The 22618-nt window shown below is 49.0% G+C and overlaps 1 protein-coding gene across 1 annotated transcript in view; it reads left to right on the forward strand.

Annotated features, from left to right (window-relative positions):
* Positions 1–22618, forward strand: part of ARHGAP25 (Rho GTPase activating protein 25) — a 90391-nt gene that overhangs the window by 40229 nt on the left and 27544 nt on the right. The window contains exons 2-4 of the mRNA XM_062208697.1: positions 4912–5111; positions 13088–13175; positions 19111–19227. Coding sequence (XP_062064681.1) covers positions 4912–5111; positions 13088–13175; positions 19111–19227 — 405 coding nt within the window. The remainder of the gene's footprint in view (positions 1–4911; positions 5112–13087; positions 13176–19110; positions 19228–22618) is intronic.

Genomic DNA, 22618 nt, shown 5'->3' on the forward strand with positions numbered 1-22618 from the left:
GTTTATTGGTGCATGTCAAGTGCTCAGCCAGCATGTGTTGAGTGAAGGGGTGGGGAGGGTTTGAGCTGCTCAAACCCAGACCTTGCAGTAGTCCTTGCCTCCTGCTCCTGTTCAGCTGGTGGCTGAGTGTCTCTTAGAGTCTTTCCTCTGCCATCAGCAGCAGCATCCTGGGTCAGCCTCTATTTGCGCCTAGGGTGTTGTGTAATGTGCAGCTGTTGTCTTTGTTTCTTCCATCTCCTTCCTTTCATCCCTCCCCCTTTCTGTCTCTTGTTTCTTTCCTCTCGTTTAACACATTGAGTCCATATTACAATAATTGAATGATCGTGGCTTCCACTTAAGGCCCATATTTTAAGAGCCAGGCACTGGCTGAGACCTATCCACTTACCATTATTAATCCCCATGCATTAATCACCCCCACAAGGTACATATTACTATCACAAGTTCAGGCAAGAGAGTGACATGATCAGTTTTGTGTTTTGGAAGGATTATGTCGTAAGCAAAGTATTCTGTGTTGACTGCAGGGAGGGGCAGCTTTCTGGTGGGGCTGATCGGCTGAGATGAGGTCACTCACAGCGCATCATAGATACCTGTGGGACACTCAGCAGCTCGGATGTGTTTGTCGGTGCAAGGCAGGGGCCTGGTGGAAGGTGGGAAAGGAGAAGGTGGTAGGTTTGGGTAGCAACATTGGTGAGTTTAAGAGTCACACTAAGGTGCATGTAGATCCCCAGATCCATAAGTGTGTAGCTCAGGAGAGAGGACTTAGGCGAAACCACATAAATTTCACTCCCTTTTCTGACTCAACGAAACATGGCTTCCAAACGAATGCATGGCTTATGTCAAACGTGAAAGAGAAAGTACCTGAAGCAGCTTCCCGAGCTTTGAATGAACTCCTCGCACCTTGTCTGCTGTTCATATCCACCCAAAAGAGAATATAGAGAAGAGAGGAGCACTGTCTTTTTTTTTTTTTTTAACAGGCAGAGTGGACAGTGAAAGAGAGAGAGAAAGGTCTTCCTTTTGCCGTTGGTTCACCCCTCAATGGCCACTGCGGTCGGCACACCACACTGATCCAAAGCCAGGAACCAGGTGCTTCTCCTGGTCTCCCATGCAGGTGCAGGGCCCAAGCACTTGGGCCATCCTCCACTGCACTCCTGAGCCATAGCAGAGAGCTGGACTGGAAGAGGGGCAACTGGGACAGAACCGGTGCCCTGACCAGGACTAGAACCCGGTGTGCCAGTGCCACAGGTGGAGGATTAGCCTATTGAGCCACGGCGCCGGCCAAGAAGAGCTATCTTAAAAGTAGGCCCTTGGGGATTTTGTGATCGATTGTTTTTGGAGCTGGAGTCAGAAGCAGAGAAGATGAGGAAAGGCAGTGATTCTGGGTCCCAGGTGACTTCTCCACTCCTACTCCCTTCCTTAATTCTCTTTTGCTCTAGCTTGGGCAAAAAGCAGTTATTTCTGCTGCAGAAACAACATCCGTGAGAATGGGACTCGTTTGCCATTTCTCTTCTTTCCTTTCTGGTGCTGCACCTCGCCTACAGACCACGATGCAGCCTAAGTAGTACAATTACACAGCACAGCCGTATTTTCTCATGGCTCAGGAACATGAAAGGGCTGCCTGTTACCTTTCAGATCAAGGCTGAACATCTCATCCTGCCACATAAGCCCCGTCTTCTCTGGACCTTCCAGCTTGCTTTCTGCATTTGATGAAATGCTGCCCAGCTTTAGGACCCATTGAGCACTGTGCTTGCTACCGATAACCCTCAGACTCCAGGAGTGGCTGGACAACAGTGTGCTCTATGGTGACAGAAATGTCTTCTATGTGTGTTGTTCAGTACTATAGCTGTGAGCCACACAGGGCTCCTGAGCACTGCAAATGTGGCTGGTGTGCCTGAGGAACTAGATTGTGGCTTTCCATTTGTGTGAGTTCATGTGGATGTGTGCAGCACTCCTGGCTAAGAGCTACAGTACTGGACTTCCCAAGCTAGGTGCCTGTTCCTCTCTCTGCTAGAGTGAGGGTGGATTTCTGGCCTCAATGAGATGCTCATTTCCCACTTGTCCTAGAGCATTCTGTTGGTGTTGGGCAACTGCTTTTTCATCTTGTCTCCCAGGTCTGCCCATAGCTTCTCCCCAGACCACCTCCCCAAAGGGCTGGGAACTCAGTACAATGATTGGCTCACAGCGATGTTTATCTATTTTTTATTTTCTTTATGACAAACAGCTTTAATAATAGTAACAGATCTCTTTGTTTACTCTTTCTGGGAACAAATCACACCCACAAAGATGACAGACTGCTTACAGAAACTAACAACGAAAGTCAGTCAAAACCAAACCCAACTCAAGGCCACTGGGCCTTTTTCTCTGGTCTTTGCATCATCCTATGACAGGCCTGCCTGGTGAGCAATGCCACGGGCTAAGGCAGGAGGTCACTCTGCACACGGGACAGCATATTCCCTTGCTGATGTGCTGGCCCTTCTGAGCCCCCGCCCTCTGGTGTTTGGGACTGATTCCAGGAGTGTGGACTTTGTACTGAGCTCCCCATACTCTAATTTGGAAGGGGTGGCCCAGTGCCCACAGTTGTGGCAGGCTGAAACAGGTACCCAAGAAACACTGCTTTGCTACATGGTGAGTGGCCTCATTTATAGAATATAAATATGATCCTGGGAAGGCAGGCGAGACAGTTGCCTTCTGTCTCAAGGACAGCAAGCACCTCTGGGCAGGTCTGAGCGAACAGTCCTCACCTCCTCTGCAGGGAGGGCTTTGGTTTGTGGCTGTTATATGTGGCCCCATGGAGCCTGAACAATTTCCCGGCAGTAAGCACAAGATCATATCCCAGTCACGGAGTTCTCTTCAATCTGCAGTATCTAGCCCTGCTTCCCTTCTTCAAATATCACTGGAGACCTTCAGTTTCTTCCATCTCCCATAGTAGTCCTAACCATTTCTGTGGGTTTCTGGGAGGGATCACGAGGCTTGAGTCCTCATGGCTACCTCGTGGTACCTGCCTGATTTCCCCGTCTCTTGTGTGGACTCCGTTTGGTAGCGTCACCACAGAAGCCATAAGAGGTCCTCATGACACTGTTCCTCTTCTCATGGCTGGCTTCTGGTGGGTGATCACACAAGCCATGGAGATGGAGAACAATGCTCCTGCATCTACCAGAATGCCTCATTCATTCCATTTTCTTCCAAACATTGCTTGGAAACCACCCCCTTTATTCCAGCCCAGTCTCTCTGCCCTCTCTCTAGGACAGATAGGAGTCTTTGCAAGGTACAGTCTCTGGATTAGAGAGATAGAGAACTGTATATAGTCCTTCAAATTTCTTCCTCTTCACTCTGTTCCTAACAAAATCCTTCTAGGTTCCCTTTGCACCATTTACACAGCCTTGCAGTAACTGATCGACCCTGGAGGAGCCAGTCTTTGAGTTCCCAATGGGAGACTTGTAAACGGACAGGGAATGGAGAAGCAATATCTAAGATCAGGTCCTTACCTGGAATGTCAGGACACACTGATAATGCAAGCCCTTTGCAAATTTCATCAAATATCAGATTTTTTTTTTTTTACTACAACCGAGGATATGCACTCTCATGATGAAGTTCATCCAATAGGAAGTGAAATACCGTGTGTCTGGCAACCTGTGGTACAACTTGGTCTGACCTCTGCAGATCTCTGATGGGAGGTGAGGAGGAATTGCAAACTGGAACCAGGTCTAAGGGCATGCTGCTGGAACACAGACCCCTGGTGAGGGTCAAGGGAGCCCAATTGGGCAGGACTACAGGGGCATGACTCCAGATCTTCTTAGTTTCTTGGATGAAGACTCATGCTGCGTGAAAATCTAGTATTTGCAAGTAGGCAATGGGTGTAAATAAAGGCGAAGAACCAGAGGCCTTGAAGGAGAGAGAAAGAAATTAGAACCAAGGGGGAGTAGTTGACAATTAAATGCGCTAAAGCTAGGAAAAGGAAGAAAGGGGGCTTGGTGATGGGGGGATATTTTGAAGTGAAGAGAGAAGGTAAGGAAGCTCTCAAAAATGACCTCCATAGTAGGAAGCAAAGTTGACTGTTAGTAAAGTAGGAACAGGCATTTGGCATGGAGGCTGCGATGCTTCTTGGGCCATTGGCATCCCATATCAGAGTGCCTCGGTTCAAGTCCCGGCCCCACTCTCCATTCCACTTGCTGCTAATGCACACCCTGGGAGGCAGCAGGTGCTGGCTCCAGTAATTGGGTTCCTGCCACTCACGTGGGAGACCTGCATCGCCTTCCGGGCTCCTGGCTTCGGCCTGGCTCAGTCTTGGCCATCGCAAGCCTTTGGGAAGTGAAGGTGCAGTGCTGTGAGCAGCGCCACTGGGCGGGGGACAGAATGGAACCTGAGAACGCTGGGCAGGAGGCTTCAGGAGATGCCCACCCCCTGCAGGCGTCTTTAGAGCAGTGTGTCGGGGAAGGCCGGGGTCTTCGTGCGGTCCCCAGTTCACGGTGAGGTCAGGAAAAGGTGACCGGTGCCTCCTCATACCGAGCCTCCGTGGAAGAGCGCCAGGGCGGCTTCCGGCGGCCTCTACAGCTGCGTGGGACTCACGCCGAGCCCTTGTTTTCTCCTCTCTTGTCAGATACCGACTCCCACGCAGGAAAAGGAAGCACCTTGTGTCAGATGCTGCGGCCACTTCCTCTTCAGAAGGCTCCAGCCAGTCTTTCGCTTTGCAGACTGAGGGGGCCCGCGGCAGCTGCCGGACTGCGTGCGTGTCTGTCCGGCTCCGGCCCGGGTCGGGAGCAGACCCCTCCGCGCCCGTGACCTGGACCTGGCTGCGGCCGCACCGGCCTCTCGGCCCACGCGGGGCTTCCTCCCCGGCCTCCCCACCCGCTCCTTGCTCTCTGCGGCATGCCCCTCAGTCAGCCCGCCTGACTGTGCGTGTGCTCCTTTCCACAGCGCGGTCCAGGAGTGTGATGACTGGCGAGCAGATGGCGGCCTGTCAGCTGTCGTCCGCCCCCAACCCGCTGGAGAGGCCCATCAAGATGGGCTGGCTGAAGAAGCAGAGGTCCATCGTGAAGAACTGGCAGCAGCGGTACTTCGTGCTGAGGGCGCAGCAGCTCTACTACTACAAGGACGAAGAGGACATGAAGCCCCAGGTACAGGCGGACTGTTTGTCCCCGTTAACATGGCCGGCCCCCTCCAGGCACCGGGCAGGTGGCAGGGAGCCCCCCAAGATTCTACCAGATGTCACACAGACCTCAATAGCACAAGACACATGCATTTGAGTGGAGGGTGCTTTTTGCTTTGGGCCGTTTTCTAGATATATAAGCTGAGTTGCAAGGATTATTGAGAAGTCCTCCAAGAGGTGGGCGCTGGGGAGTGTCCCCCGTGCAGCTCTGAGTCACGGCTCACAGCACAGGGGTGATGGTGGCGACACTAAATTGAGCACTCAGAGAGAGTGGTTTGGGGTTCAGCAGAATTGATTTGGGATCTCACTGGCTTTTTTTAAATTTTATTTTATTTATTTATTTTTTTGACAGGCAAAGTGGACAGTGAGAGAGAGAGACAGAGAGAAAGGTCTTCCTTTTTCTGTTGGTTCACCCCCCCAATGGCTGCTGTGGCCCGCGCGCTACTGCTGGCGCACTGCGCTGATCCAAAGCCAGGAGCCAGGTGCTTCTCCTGGTCTCCCATGCAGGCGCAGGGCCCAGGGACTTGGGCCATCCTCCACTGCATTCCCGGGCCACAGCAGAGAGCTGGACTGGAAGAGGGGCAACCGGGACGGAATCTGGCACCCTGACCAGGACTAGAATCTGGTGTGCCGGCGCCACAGGTGGAGGATTAGCCTAGTGAGCTATGGTGGCACCGGCTCACTGGCTTTTTTTTAAATAAAAAAAAGATTTATTTATTTACTTGAAAGGCAGAGTTACAGAGAGGCAGAGGCAGAGAGAGAGAGAGAGAGAGAGAGAGAGAGAGAGAGAAAGAGGTCTTCTTGGTTCACTCTCCAAATGGCCGCAACAGCCGGAGCTGCGCCGATCCGAAGCCAGGAGCCAGGAGCTTCTTCCGGGTCTCCCACGTGGGTGCAGGGGCCCAAGGACTTGAGCCATCCTTGGCTGCTTTCCCAGGCCATAGCAGAGAGCTGGATGGGAAGTGGAGCAGCTGGGACTCGAACTGGTGCCCATATGGGATGCTGGCACTGCAGGCGGCAGCTTTACCTGCTATGCCACAGCGCCAGCCCCTCACTGGCTTTTTTGTTCAGTGAATGTTTGTTGAGCATATATTATGCGCCAGATACTGTGTTCTAGGTACTGAAATAAACCAGAGAGTTAAATAGATAAAAATCCCTGTAATGTGGTGCTTAGAATATGGGAAGAAGATAAGAAATAAATATAATTGATAAGAGAAGTAAATAGTTCATTAGATGAAATGAGTTCTATGGAGAACAAAGTAGGCTGTGTTAAGAGGGGCCTGGAGGGTGGCCATGACCTCAGGAGGAAGGTGACATTGCAGCAAAGACTGGGAATGAGCTTGGCACGTCCCTGGGGCATGAGCCTTCCACACAGAGGCCCAGGTAGTACAAGTCTGGCTGAGTGGGAAGGGCAAGGTCAATGTGGCTGGCACAGAGCCAGGGAGTGGGAATCAGGCCGTGAGGTCGGACAAGTGAGGGCGAGGGCCAGGCTTGCGTGCAGGTCGTGAAGGGTTCTGTAGGCCGCTGGAGGGACCCGAGCATTTCCTGAGGACGGTAGGGGGCAGAGTCCGTTTCAGCATTCTTTGACTCAATGTTGTGAAAAGAGGGCTCTGGCTACTGTGTCCAGTTCCAGATGTGGTCTGGGGAGGGAGAGCATGGATACTCAGGGTAAGAGGTTATGATGTTTAGAATCTCAGCGGGAGTCAGGGGCTGGAGGAAGATGGTCAGATTCCGGATGTGCTTTGAACGTGGACCGTCTGACTTCCCTGACAGAGTGGATGAGGCTGTGAGAGTGGGCTTTAATCCTAAATCCTGGGCTTTGGTCTCTTCTCCCCACGTCGCTAAAGCTTCCGGCCACAGTGGTGTGTGAGAGTGAGAGGGCCGTTATCCAGTGACCTATGACCTCAGGGGTAACCCAGATGCCTGGCCATCCAGAACTTGAGGCTGTGGAGATGGATTTGGCCAGTGTTGATTTCTTAGGGAAGAAGACTAGAACCTTCTAGAGCCATGAAAAAGAAAAAGGAAAAAAAAAAAAAAAAAAACATGGGTGAAGATAGGAAGTGTGTGGGTATCGAGGGTGAATGGGTGTGTAGGGGGGACCAAAACAAAGCGGTCATTTTGAAGAGGACGGTTTCAGGGATGACTTGAGGATCTGTACGGCATCGCAGGACTCGGCTGGCTGGGCCTGCTGCCTGCTGTCCTGGGCATGGTAACCAGACTTTCTGCTCTTCTTGAACAACCCAGAGCTCACGAGAGCCAAGCCGTTCTGGGCTGAGACGGCCACATTGAGACAACTCAGGAGGCCTTCCCTTCGGCAGAGAGTGAGGGAGGGAGATGGGCAGGGTGTGCTGGCCGTCCTGAGCCGACCAGGAGGACGCCGGGGTCTGTTTCCATGGCGTGAGGCCTGTGAGAGGTTCCTCATGTGAAAGGTTGGGTTCTTTTCCTGGCTCCACCACCATCTGGCCATGCCATTATTTAATTTTTCTGGACCCATCTTTCTTTTGTAAAATAATGCTCCCTGGCCTGCATTTGTCACTGGAACCAATGACATAAAGCATATGTAAAATATCATTTTGTAAAACCATAAACTAATGTCAAAGAGTAAAATAAATATTTGAAAGGCCTTGCTTCTCCCCTTTACTTCTGAGAGGAGGCACTCAGGGCTTCCTCAGGATTAAATGCGCCTTGGATAATTAGGTAAAGCTTCCTCCAGGAGGACAGGGTGGTTTGTTTTTAGAAAATCTATTAATTTAGTTCATCAAATCAATAGGGCAAGTGAGGAAAAACATACAACCCCTCAACAAATGGCTGCAAAAAGCACTTGATAAACTCCAACATTCACTTCAGGCATAGAGAGTAGAAGTTTTAGGAATACAATAATTTATTTTACTGTATGTTGATATGCATATTTTGATAACAAGAGCTATACATGTGATAGGAAATTTAGCAGACACAGAAAAACACAAGTAGAAAAGAAAAATTACTTACAGTTCCATCAGCAAGAAATAGACACTTAAATTAAATCTATGGATTTCATTTATCTATGGATTGACATTTGGAAAGTCATCTATTATAATTATGAAATTTGTATAATAGTATTTAATTAAAAGTTAATAATGTGCCATGAATATTGCCCCAACATTAAATATTATTTTATGATGTGATTCTCACTGGTGGTAAAATTACCGTTTATATGGATGTTCTATAATTTATTTAATTAATTTCCTGCTGTTGGGGATTTGGATGGAAATTCATGTATTATTATCACAAGGTGTTTGATGGCCACAAACGAGTTAAATACATATCTGGACACCCTTATAGATTTTTACACAGTTATAATTATTTCATTAAGATAAAGTAAAATCTGTTTAAAATGAAGTGCTGCTATTGTACTGTACTCTAACATGGTTTTGGGATTCCTATCCATTACAAAAATCTAGAAATGAAAAGAAAGTTGGACATGAGCTAAATTCTTGGGGGAAAATAATAACTTATTTCTGCATTATGTTTCACACCATTCACAATTCGAGGTGGATTAAAGATTTAAATGTGAAAAATCAAGTTGTAAAAATGCCAGAGGAAAACATAGTTATCTGGCGAGTAGGGAGGTTTTAAGCATAACAGCAAAGACAGCACAAACAAAAGACCAATTTTTTCAATAAAAATACATCTTAAAAACCAACATAAAGTGAAACTGCAAATAACAAATAGGGTAAAAAATGTGTACGTCTACGTAGTAAACAAATATTCTTAATATTTAAAGTATTCTTTTAAATCCATAGGAAAAATCCAGGCAACTCCATAGAAAAATAAACAATGATACAAATGGGCAACTTACCAAAGAAATGTAATGGCTAATAAGCATATATTGCAGAGTTCAATCTCGGCAATAATTAAGGATACACAGAGTAAGCTCATGAAACACCACTGTCCCCCATCAAATTGACAACAGTTTCCTAGAGGACTAGGAAACGTGAATTTTCAAGCATAGTTTCTTGGAAATGACAGTCTGTACATCCTTTTCGAAGGTTAATCTAAATGTAAAATTCTCTGGCCTACTTTTTTAAAAAAATTACATATTAATGTATGTGAGAGGAAGAGAGACACACTGAAAGCTCCCAGTGCACAGCCTGCAGTGGCCAGGGCGGTGGCTGTGCTGGAGCAAAGAGCTGGGAACTCAATCAGAGGCTCCCACATGGGTGACTTGAGGGTCTACACTGGTCAGAAATTGGAGCTGGGAATCAAACCCAGGCACTCCAACGTGAGGACACAGGCATCTTAACTTCGAGGCCAAACACCTGCCCCCGTACTGCATTAAATGTAGAAATTAACCAGCCTGTGGCTTTCTGTCGGTGGTGTGCTGGTAAATGTTTTACCAGCCGGCTCTGGTGGGGATGTTGATTTTCACGTGTTTGCCAGTTTCTGTGACCTGAGTTCTCCCGTCACAACTGATTCAAGCCACCAAGGCGAGATCACTGACTCAGAGTTGAGAGGAGATGTGCATTAGCACTGTGTTGCGTAGAATCTCCACCGCACAGCGAGAATAAGTGGAAATAACCACAACAGAAGAAGTCATAGTAACATATAAGGGGATTTTAAAAGGTTCATGGAAAATATGCATTGTAAAAAAAAAAATATGCCAGGGTCAGCGCTGCGGCTCACTTGGCTAATCCTCCGCCTGCGGTGCCAGCACCCTGGGTTCTAGTCCCGGTTGGGGCGCCAGATTCTGTCCCGGTCGCTCCTCTTCCAGTCTAGCTCTCTGCTGTGGCCCAGGAGTGCAGTGGAGGATGGCCCAAGTGCTTGGGCCCTGCACCCACATGGGAGACCAGGAGAAGCACCTGGCTCCTGGCTTTGGATCGGCGCAGCGCACAGGCCATAGAGGCCATTTTGGGGGTGAAGCAATGGAAAGACCTTTCTCTCTCTCTCTCTCTCTTCACTGTCTAACTCTGCCTGGCAAAAAATTAAAAAAAAAAATTATGCCTAGGTTTCAAAAAGTTTTTGCACAATTAGCTTTTAATTTCATTTTCCATGAGCCTTTTATATTTAATAATTAGGAAGCAAACAACTTTTGTGTTATTATCTTGTTTTGTATAAAATTTTTCATCATAAGTTCGTATGATTTAAGCTTCAGTTTAAGCACAGTTATAACAGTGTTTAGCATCTGGTTCACAATGCCCCTGACAAGGTGGCAGCTAGTTCTTGTTAACCAATACAAGCCAGGGGGCCAGTGCCATGGCTCGCTTGGTTAATCCTCCGCCTGTGGCGCCGGCATCCCATATGGCCGCCGGGTTCTAGTCCCGGTTGCTCCTCTTCCAGTCCAGCTCTCTCTAGCGGCCATTTGGGGAATGAACCAACGGAAGGAAAACCTTTCCCTCTGTCTCTCTCTCACTGTCTATAACTCTACCTGTCAAAAAAAACCAAAAAGCAAAAGCAAGCTGGCTCCCGCAGGTCCCTGGCTCTGCTGTCACTGCCACTCCATGGCTGCAGGACTGGTGGGCTCAGTCTGAAGCTCCCCTTCCTTCTCTCGTCACGAAGCCCACCCTTGTCAACTTGCACAGCAGGTGAAAGTGGTTATGAGCCAATTGGGCCCTTCCCCTTCTGTGTCAGTCCTTTCTCCATCTGAGGTCTCCCCTCTATCCATCCTCTCCGATCCATCTTTGATGCTCAGGGTGAGGAGAGGGCCTGCAGTCAGTCATGTACACGTGGTGTGAATCAGATTAACTCTGACGCCTACTTAAAAGTAACAATTGTGATTCTGACCAAGGCTTGAGTCCGAGCTTTCTTATTAACTAGCTTTGTGACCCCTCTGAGCCTTACTTCCTCCTCTCTGCAATGGGGGAAAATAATAAAAGTTCTTATGCAGATTAGGTGTGCTGATACATTCAGAGAAGTTAGCACAGACCGCTCAATGTATGGTATGTATATTTTTATTATTTTATTTTTACTATTTTCTGATGAAACAATTTTGATTAGTGCAAGACAGTTTAGAGTGGTACTTAGGGAAGGCAGGAACCTCTGAAGTTTGCTATTTCCTTCTCTTCCCATCAGGACGTGTTCCTTCTTGTCTGAAAGTGGCATGGCCTGGGGCTGGCTCTATGGCGCAGTAGGTTAATCCTCCTGTGTGGTGCCAGCATCCCATATGGGCGCCGGTTCTAGTCCTGGCTGCTCCTCTTCCAGTCCAGCTCTCTGCTATGGTCTGGGAAAACAGTAGAAGATGGCCTAAGCTCCTGGGCTCCTGCACCCGTGTGGGAGACCTGGAGGAAGCTCCTGACTCCTGGTTTCAGATCAGCGCAGCTCTGGCCGTTGCGGCCAATTGGGGAATGAACCAGCAGTAGAAGACCTTTCTCTCTGTCTCTCCCTCTCTCTGTCTGTAACTCTACCCCTCAAATAAATAAAAAATAATGTCTTTAAAAAAACAAAAAACAAAAAAGAAAGTGGTTTGGCCTTTGATTCTCACGCCCTGCCTTGCCCAAAGCAGACCTGCAGCACAATCCCAGGGCCCTTCGGTCCTGATGGCAGTGATGGGACGACTGTGGATGAAGTCGACCGTAGCAGTGGAGGTGGTTTTAAGCACTAACTAGAGGAAGGTGAAGAAAGTGCAGACCTCTGTGGTAGAGTTTTTTCTCCTCCTTCCCTTCCTCCTCGTCCCCTTCCTTCTCGGCCTCACTGTCCTCTGGCCCTCTCCTCTTCTTCCTCCTCCCCTTGCCTAGTCCTCCCGCTCCATCTTGTCTCTTTCTCACTCAGTCTTAGACATCTTTATTTCTAGTACCTCAAGAACATTTACTCTTTGAGACACTCGAGTTGATCTTACTATCTTACTTCTGAGCGACTCAAGATTCTTTTGCCTTTCTAGGTTTCTCTGGTCCAGTCTGTTTACCCATTCTTTGTTCTGGAATAGAGACACATGTTTTCTCAGCTCACAATCAGACACACTGTCTTCAGTGTCTAGTGAGATGTGATTTATGAATATTGATTGGTACAGTCTACTCTGTCACTTTGTGCAATCACTTGGACTTCCATGGTACCAGCGCCAGTTTCCCCGTCTGCGAAGTTGAAGTGATAAATCATGCCATGATCTTGATATGCAGCTGCCACGGGGCTCCTAGGAGAAATGCACTGTAAATGATAAAGTGCCAAGATGCACGTGGTGGAAGTGACCTGTCCGTTGGATGCCGTGTCTGTGTCTGCTATGTTGCTTATCCTACTGAGACTGCCTACAGACCCCTTCCCTGGCTCTGGGGAAGGGGTGGGTGGAGCTGACTGTTTCCCACATTTCAGCTGTGATGTTAAGGAGCACTGTCTTGAGACTCACTTCTAGAACGAGCTGTCATTCTGCCACTTTACTTATTAGCCCTGTGACCTTGGAAAAATGGCCAGAGCTTTCTGATTCACAGTTTTCTCACTTATAAAATGTGTGTGATGATACCCTGCTTGGAGGATTACTAGAAAGAATAAGTGAGTTGTACATTCAAGGAGATTAGCAAGCAGTAGACACCTGAAGGTGCTGCTCACTGGCTCTTGTTGCTACTAGGTGACCCTGTCTCCTGGAACCTGTGGTTCCTCCCTAACTGCCTCTGCTAGCAGCTGGAATATTGTCTCACCACCCTTAGCATTGCCTTTCAACCATCAAGTATCTGGTTTGGCCATGAAGTTGGATCTTTGGAAAAGTGTGAAGAGACGAGTGTTGCTGGATGGCATGTGTTGTATGTCAGGACTTTTCCTTCTCTCTCCAGGCATCCAGCCTGTTCTCAGACCACTGCCACTTAAATTGACCATGGCCCGAGTAGCAGAAAGTCCCCATCAGGACTGGGCTGCTAACTTTCCAGGTCCTCTCCACCCACCCTCCTGGCATTCCAGCCATCACTCTCCTATCTGTCCTCCAACTGAACCTTGGTCATAGGTGATAAGATTGCCGCAGATCTTGAAGATCTGATTTTGATCTTTCAGGGCTCCATGTATCTGCCAGGAAGCACAGTCAAGGAGATCGCCACACACCCTGAAGAAGCTGGGAAGTTTATCTTCGAAGTCATTCCAGGTAGGCATCAGAAAGTGGGGTAGAGGTGCACTACATTCCCATTCTGGATCCCGGATGTCAGGGGCTAGCCTCAGGGGGTCCTTCAGCCAACTAACCAACCAACCATTTTGCAGAATGTATCATGGCTGTGTATGTGGTTAGTGAACCTACCCAAGCTCATAAGCTAACAGCAAGTGGATGAAAAGCACCCCGTGAACTAAGTGGGTGCTCCTTTGGTTGAACTCTGTAACTTTTCATGAGTGCATGCTTGAAGCCAGGTACAAAGTGCCAAGTCTTCACTCACTACAAGGAGCTCAATCTAGAAGGTAGGTGGGACGTTAAAATTGATGGATAAGATACAAGTTGAGCTATGTGAAATTGCCAGCATGGTGGATCAAAAGTGGTGGAAAGAAATCAGTCTCTTACAGTTCAGTGTGACCTAAAGAGAAACGACAGCTTGGCCGGCTGAGCCCTGGGCATGTGTCAGGTGCTGTCCATCATCTGCTGCACATGCGTGTACACGTCATCTACACTGCAGAGAGCCTCTTCCCAATCAAACGTCCTCTTCCCAAATGTATCTGGGGTGGGGAGTCGGGCTCATACTTGTGACTGCCACGGGGAGGCTGCTTCTCCCCATCTCCTCCCTGCCTCCTGCTCCTGTGCCAGCCCTAGCCCCGCCGGAACTCCAGGACTGCGATCCAACCGCACCACCTTGCTGTCCCTGCCACACTGACCACAGCAGGGGAGGCTGCCGGTCCCTGAGTGCCCCTTCCCGTGACTCTTCCTTCCCACTCGCACAAGGGGGCAGTGTGCATGAGAAGGTTGATGCAGGAGGCCGAGTAGCCCAGTGGTTAGAATGCCCAGGCTAGAGCCAGCCTGCCTGCATTCAAATCTTGACCCTGCCACTTACTATTTATGTAATGGGGTTCTTCATTTCTCCACGTTTTTTCTCTATCTATAAAGTGAGGACAAGGATGATGAAGAGGGGGATTAAAGAAACTTCTTGGGGCCGGTGCCGCGGCTCACTAGGCTAATCCTCCGCCTTGCGGCGCCGGCACACCGGGTTCTAGTCCCGGTCGGGGCACCGATCCTGTCCCGGTTGCCCCTCTTCCAGGCCAGCTCTCTGCTGTGGCCAGGGAGTGCAGTGGAGGATGGCCCAAGTGTTTGGGCCCTGCACCCCATGGGAGACCAGGATAAGCACCTGGCTCCTGCCATCGGATCAGCGCGGTGCGCCGGCCGCAGCGCGCTGCCGCGGCGGCCATTGGAGGATGAACCAACGGCAAAAGGAAGACCTTTCTCTCTGTCTCTCTCTCACTGTCCACTCTGCCTGTCAAAAATAAATAAATAAATAAAAAATTAAAAAAAAAAAAAAGAAACTTCTTGGCTCAGTGCCAAGTAGTGCCATGTTTGACATCTGGAAGATAACTAGAGGGAATTATATGGGGAGTGGGGGTGGGGGTGGGGATCCTAAAATGAGCTAAGACAAGGTAGAGAAAACAAAGGAAAAAATATTATTTTTTTTGACAGGTAGAGTTATAGACAGTGAGAGAGAGAGAGACAGAGAGAAAGGTCTTCCTTCTGTTGGTTCACTCCCCAAATGGCCGCTACAGCCAGCGCTGTGCCGATCTGAAGCCAGGAGCCAGGTGCTTCTTCCTGGTCTCCCATGCAGGTGCAAGGACCCAAGCACTTGGGCCATCCTATACTGCCCTTCCAGGCCACAGCAGAGAGCTGGACTGGAAGAGGAGCCACCGGTACTAGAATCCGGCGCCCATATGGGATGCTGGCGCTGTGGGCAAAGGATTAAGCAAGTGAGCCACGGGGCTGGCCCCAGGAAAAATTATTTTTACGTTCCCAAGTGGTCCCCTGATGGCCATCCCATTGTTTTTTAATCTGAAGGTCTATTTTCTCTTCTTCTCAGAAAAAGAGCCTGTTTTCTCAGTATCTCTGTCCCTAGGAATAGAAAAACAAGGGTCCCATTCCTAGGATCCTTCTCACAGGGCCATTTGTGAGATGCAGACATTCTTGGTAACACACATTCCTAAGTCTGAGTTTTCAAGCTAGGATAACCCCGCCGGGAGCTCTGCTGAAAATTCCCCATGGGCTCTGCATGGAAGTCCAGCACGAGGGACAAGCATGTGGTACAGTGGTTAAGATGCTGCTTGGAGATGTCTGCATCCCATAATACAGTGTCTGAGTCTGAGTCCTGGCTCTGCTCCTGATCCAGCTTCCTGCCAACGCACACTCGGGGAGGCAGCAGGTGACGGCTCAAGTGTTTTGCCCTCAGCCACCTATGTAGGAGAACTAGATGGAATCCCAGGCTTGTTAATTTTGGCCAGGCCCGGCTCTGGAGGCTTCAGGTATCTGGGGAGTGAACCAGGAGATGAGAAACTTCTCTCTTTGTTTCTATGTCTCAGTCTTCCAAAATAAAATCAACAGAAGGCCAGCCTCCTCGAAGACTGCTGTACCAGAGAAGGAGGGGTCATCCTCTCATAGTCACACTCTGGGCTGCTGGGGATCCTTGGAAAGATGCTCTCTCTCGCTCTCTCTCTCTCTCTCTCTCTCTCTCCCCCTCTCCTCCCCCCCAACACACACATGCACACACACACACAACAACAACAACAACAACTCTAAAGCAACAGCAAGGTAGGGAACCATTTTCCTAAAGGCCTTCCAGGGCTCCACCCATCCTTAAAAAAGACAGCCTTTTTTTTTTGGTCATGATGTAGAGAATTTGCAGTTCCTTTTTTTGTCATCCTCTTGTGCAAGATGCTTTTCAGTGGTTAGTGATTCTCAGGGGTAAGACATGGGTTCCCTAATCAGGATCCTTTCTGGGTGATCATGAGTTTTAGTTGCACAAAGACCACATGGAAGCTACTCACTCCTGGTATGCTTTTAAAAAAATTAGAGCAGGAGCAATCTAGGGCAAGGTTGTGTCTCCCCCACAGTCCTGCAGCTGAGTAACTTCTGTTCTCCTCCCACCCCAGGGAGTCACCAGAGATATAGGTTCCTTTCGTACATATCCTGTCTCATTGAATTCTCCTAACACTTTGGGAGATGCTGTCATTCATTTAGCCAGCACATTTATTGAGCACCTACTACAAACTCAGTGGTATGGTAGGACAAAGAATCTACCAAAGAAGAAAACACCCTGTGTGCAGCTTACAGATTGGTAGAGGGAGACTGGCAGCCGATAGAGTAGATGAGTAAATGGCACAGTTTCTCTGATGGGCTAAGTACTATGGAATAATTAAAGCAGAGGGTGAGATGGCACTGGCCAAGGTGTGGGTGGCACTCATTTTAAACAGAGCTGACAGAGGATGTGTCATGGAAGATGTGACCTTTGGACAAAGAGTGAGCCTAGCACACATCTGGAGGAAGAGCCTCCGGTGATGAGGGAAAAGCCAGTGCAGAATCCCTGCGCCTGTTTCCACGTTCCAGGAACATCCAGGAGGCCAATGTGGTTAGAATGGAGTCATGAGACAGTGGACTCAGTAGGGCATTTGGGAGGGGTGGACACGGAATTTATTGGCCCTCGTAGGCATTTGTGAGAACTTCAGGTTTTGTGCTAGAAGCGCTTCTGAGCACAACAGTGACATCATGTCGTTCACGTTTTCAAAGTCTTTTGAGTTGAGAATAAAAAGTAGCTAATAAAAAACAGGAAAGGTAGGTTTACTGGCACTGAGATCCGTGCACGTAGCAATGTTGTTTCTGCGCAGGGCTTCGGGTTTGTACTATCAGGTAATCAGCTGGATTGAACTGATAAGGAGAGCACTGTTTAGGATAATTGAGCCCCTGCCGTGGTAGAGGCCAGGCTAAGATGTTAAGGGACTACAGAATAGGCCCCCCACTCAGTCTGGACGAGGGGGCGGAGATGTTAAGAAAAGGTGCCTAGAATGGATGTCTCCTGAATTGGGTGTTAAAGAATGAATTAAAAAAAAAGAATGAATAGAAGTTCCTTAGAATAACAAAAGCAGGCAGGCCTGTGTCTGCCTAACTGGTGACACACGTGCTCCCCAGGCTGGGGAGTGTGCGCCTGAGGGCAGGGTTGGGTTCCTGGGCTATGCACATTGTCAGTCAGTTTCCCTCAGAGAAAGCTTGTCCTTGATCCCAGTTGTACCCAAATAGTTGAGTTGAAGGCAATAAAAAAGGTAACTGAATGCCCTCGGGCTCTGGTCCTTTAGGCCTATCTTCCTAACATCAAGCCCATCAAGCCGTGTCTTCTGTTACCCTTTGGAACAACCTGATCCCCAACCCACCTTGTCACTGGTCATCCGCTCTCCCTGGCCATTCCCAAACATCCTGCGGGCTGGGCGTTTCCCCAGGAGGTTGCCTGTGACCGAACTAAAAGGTCTCCCGGGGGTCAGGGTGAAGGAAGAAGGCGGCTTTTGACCACACTGTAGCCTGGAACATAGATGGGGGATGAAGGAAGCCTAAGGACTTTGTTCCAAGGTCAAATTGGGAAGCAATATGGGCTAGCAGAGAATCTTTTTTGGGGGAGAGGAGAACAGTGGCCTTGCTCAAGTTTCACCAAAACTCACAGGGTGCTGATGGGCAGGGGCCTCTGCATCTTTAATCTTTAGGTCTGTTACTATGAACTCTTTAATCTATTTCAAAGGGATATGGCAACTCCTAGGAGATCTTTCAGCAATGAGCACTTTTTATTTCTGGATAAACCAGCTCTCAGGGTGGTCCTGAATGGCCCAATTTTCTGGGGACTGGACCTTCTGGTCAGACAGCTGGTGACTGATAAAAAGATTAGAATCAGATTGTCCCAAACTAGTTGTGAACTATAGTGAAGCTTGGTGCTATTAGGCTAGGTTCTAGAGACCAGAGCCAAAGGGGAGTTGAATATCTGTTATTGTCCTGCAAGAAAGCACAAGTTTGAACAGAACTTGGAGCTAGAACAGGTTCTGTCAGAGCATACAGGCCTGACCTGGGAGAAGAATGGGCTGATGTTTACAAAGGCACTTTGAAATTCAATAGTATCCTGCAGTTGAAAGGGATCACTTCTATTTTCTTGTTCCTCCAAGGAACTGTTTTTCTTTTCTTTGTTTTTTTTTTTTTTCTTTTGGACAACTTACAATTCCAACTTTGCAGATTTCCATTTGCAAGGAGGTTAGTGGACGCTGTAGTTCTGATCGCAGATCTGCTACTCCTTGGTCTAAGAGCTGCGCTTGCTACTCTCCCTTTCCCTATTTACTCCCCTCCTCTCTCTTGTTCTCTTTTTGTCACTTCTCCCCATTCTTCTCTTGGCCTCCTCCTCCCTTACACTTGTCACTTCCTCTACTCTTTGTCCATTTGAGAACAGCAACCCAGGAAACACCACAAGGCTGTAATCTTAAAGCGAAAATGGTACAGAAAGTGCTGAGAAGCTTCACATGTCCATTAACCGAGGTGCGGAGGAGAACCTCCCTGTTTGTGAGGTCTGGTGTGGTCAGGAGGGCAGTCCTCTGAACAGGAAGCACCAACTCGCAACAGAGGCGTCCCTGTCCCCCGGGGTTGCTGTCTTCTTCCTCCACTTCCATCTCCCAGCTCACGGTCACCCGAAAAAAGCTTGCATTACTGTGTGATGAACTGAAGTCAGTTTGGACTCACGTGGGCTGATCCTATCCTCTCTCCCCACCCCTGCCACACACACACACACACACACACACTGAAATTTCTCCTTGAACTTCCTCTTCCTTTTGCTAAGAGGTGACTTGTATCCTTGATGGGAGCAGCTCTCAGCTTAAGCCGTCCGAGTAGGAAATCATTGTCTCCTGTGATTTGTCAGAATTGGAGCTTCAGCTCAAACTGCGTGGACGCCTGCTCCACTGAGCATAACTGGATACTGCTTTTGTGGTGTTTGACTGGCAATGCCCCATTTACTCAAGGAGCGAATTCACGTCTTCCCCTTCCCCTCGCCCCGACCCCCTTCCCACTCCAAGACCTTCATTTGTGCTACCTCTCCCTCCAGCCTCGTGGGACCAGAACCGCACAGGACAGGATTCCTATGTGCTCATGGCCAGTTCCCAGGCGGAGATGGAGGAGTGGGTTAAGTTCCTCAGGAGAGTCGCTGGCACACCCTCTGGAGGTAAGGATGCCTGTGGGCTTCCCCGGGCAGGTCTGTGATTTCTCAGGCACTGTGTGGAAGGAGTTCCAACCATAATCTCCCCAGGAACAGTGTTCAAGGGTGACAACCCAGCCAAGACCTGCATCCAGTGGAGGAAAAGAGGGTTCAGGGCTTCCCTCCCTGGGTCACCACACAGTTGACTCCAGATCCACCAAGCCTTTTGCAGTTTGTCGGCAAATGTTTGTGCTACCCTGAGCATCTGTTCTCATCTCTTGGCCAAGGAACGCTCATGTGTAAAATAGATGGGTTGAACCGGCTGACCCAGGGTCCCCAGCACCACTAACTCATGCAGCACCATGAGTTTGCCTGGTCATGGGGCTTTTGGGATCTGGCTGGGCTGGTGGTAGGAACTGTACGGAAAGTCTAAGTTAGGCTGATTAGCACGGAAGACAAAGTTGCTGTCCAGAAGAAGGGAAGAGGACTGGAGGAAGGTATAGGCGTTGTGTCCAGGCTCCTGCAGGGACATGAGAATTCTGTGCTCAACACTTTTCTGGGTTACGTGGCTCAGGTGTTGGAGCTCTCTGGGACTCCTAGTGGTGTTTCCACAGTTGAGGAGGGCCCTACACACACACGCGCGCGCACGCGTGTGCATGCACACACACACACTGAAAACCTGCAAAAAAGACCCTGAAGTTAACAAACATGCCAATCTGGTATGTTTTCTTCCTTTCTGTAAAAGAGGAAAGAAGAACTGGTGTGCACGGGTTCCGAGCTACCATTTTCCTGTAGCTGTTCAGGAACACACCTATCTTGTGAGATCTGCGGGTTAACTGCGTGAATGTAGAATTATTTGTTGACCACACTGCCTGGTTCATTTAGCAAATCACTGATGGAGGTTTTCATGGCTTAAATATTAATTTAATAGCCTGGAGGCATCTTTCAAAAATTATAAGCACTGCAATAATTGTATGGAAATCTGGGGAAAAAGATGATCCCCCCCCAACCATCAGAAGCAATTTTATGCCTTTATTTCCAGCCAGTCTTGCTATGCAAGGGACCTTCAAAATATTCATGGGAAATGGATTCAAAGAAAATTGATTTTGGTGCAAAAATTTGTTGAAACCCATGCATAGAAAGGCTCTTCAAAAAGTTGGTGCAATGTGTGTGTTATGAAACAACTATGCATAGATTTCAAAACTGTTTTGCGTCAAAATAAACTTATCTTTGAATTCCATTTTCCACGAACTTTTTTAAGTGCCCTCATGTACGTACCTTTTCCCAAATGATAGATATACAGTTTAATAGCATTTATTTTATCACATAAGCACATCTTTGTTTCTATTGAATTTTCATTGATGCATTTCAGGGGTTGTTTGTGTACAAGAAATGAAAAATCCTGTCCAATAAGCTCAAGCAACAAAGAGATTTAGTCGGTAACTACAGAACTAAGCCAGGGGCAGGAACTACGCAGAAGCCTTAAGCACACAGGCCTTGAGCTTATCCTGTCCGTTTCTCCGGGTCCCTGCAATTTCTTACTCTGCTTTTCTCTGCATGGATGCCTGTTTCTATGTAGTCAGTAGCCCCCTTGTGTATACTCTTGCCCCAAACACTACTGGGCCAGCCCAGCTTTCCTATGCGTCTCCCTTCAACACCAGCTCAGCCTTCCAAATTCTGGAGAAAGATTCTGCCCATTTCAGGTGAGCTCAGGAGTCTGCCTGGATCTAGAACCTGGGGCAGAGAGGCAGTCGTGGCTGGTGACCCCCCAGAGGGCATTGGAGGCCAGAAATGACCTGAGTGGGAGACAGCCCCAACCCAAGGGGACCTGCCACAGCCATCCTTACAAACACGTGCATTTCGCATTTACAAAAAAGACTAGCAGTTTCCCGGTGCCTACACATATTGCTTTCCCCTGCTGTGCTGATGGGCTGAGATGCGGTTTTTATGTATTCAAGCTTAATTATATGCTGTCTTATCCTGGGTGACCGTAGCTGCGACCTCCCTTATTGTTCTGGTTATGAGACTTGTGCGCTGTGGCTGCTGCTCTCCCAGGCCAGTGCTTGACCGTGGGCGTGGCTGTTGCTCAGTCATGCACCTGTTTTGAGTCAAAACGCCACCTGTGTACTTTTACTAGGATCCGTCCTCCTGTGATGCTTGGCTAAGCCATGCCATGCGGAGTGGCTGTGCTCAGTCATAATCCTCCTGGGGGAATTTCTCCCGAAGGCCCCCACCCTGAAAAGCAAGTCAAGCATGTGTCCTGTGGGTGACGGAAAGTCCGGAGGAGGCGACGTGGGCTGCAGGGCCACTTACGCAAGGAGCAACAGTGTTACTCTGATGGGGACCATGGCCGTTCATAGAGTTATTCATGGAGCCCAGATCCTAGATCCCAGACTGACAAGGTGTTTCAGGAGAGCAGTCTCACTAAGGCCACAGGGCAAAGCGGATGTCTGTTCTTCCTAATTGCAAGTCAGGGAATCTCGGCCTTGAGGGAACCCAGAGACCTGTGTGGGGCAGGGCCTGGGAGGTTTGCCACCGTGTGAAGCACCTGTCATTACCCCTGTTATGGGCTGACTGGATCAGCAGGGGATGTCCCCCAAATATCATGACTCCACTGAGAAGTGTGGCTGCTGTGTCTTTCCAGCCCCTTGTGAAATTGTCAGTGGCTTTTTCCGTCTGGAACCTGCCTTCTTCTCACTACCTTTGCCACTGCCACCCTGGTGGAAAGTGCGGAATCCTTCTCATGTCCGGATCACAGCCATGGCTTCCACCCTCATCTCCCCACAGCCGTGCCTGCCCACACTGCCGCCGCTTCCTTCTCCTTCTCTTTCTCATTCTCCACCTCCTCCATCTCCTCGTCCTCCTCCTTCATCTTCATCTTATTTATTTAGTTGAAAGGCAGAGTTACAGAGAGAAAGAGAGAGAGGAGTCTTCCACCTGCTGGTTCACTTCCTGAATGGGAACAACGGGCAGGACTGGGCTGGGCCAAAGGCAAGAACCAAGAGCTTCATCTGGGTTCTCCACATGGGTGCAGGTGCTCACTTGGGCGATCTTCTACTGCTTTCCCAGGCCATTAGCAGGGAGCTAGATGGGAATTGGAGCAGCCTGGACTCGAACCGGCGCCCAAATGGGATGGATGTATCGCAGGTGATGCCCAACCCAATAAGACAAGTCGCTGGCCCCATCCCTGGCTTTTCGCAGCCTGTTCTGTCTGTCTTACCAGGGTCCTTCCCTGCGCAGCAGTCTCCAATCACTTCCTTCCTTACTTAGAGTGAAAGTCAACAGCTTCATAATGACTTCCAGTGCACTACCTGTCCCGCCCCATTACCTCTGACCTAGTTTCCTAGAACCCTCTCCCTGGGCTCACTTCACCCCCTCCTTCAACAGCTTCCTCAGGCACCCCAGGCGTGTTCCTGCC

The sequence above is a fragment of the Lepus europaeus genome, chromosome 13 (genome assembly GCF_033115175.1).
Source record: "Lepus europaeus isolate LE1 chromosome 13, mLepTim1.pri, whole genome shotgun sequence".
In the NCBI taxonomy this organism is placed as follows: Eukaryota; Metazoa; Chordata; class Mammalia; order Lagomorpha; family Leporidae; genus Lepus; species Lepus europaeus.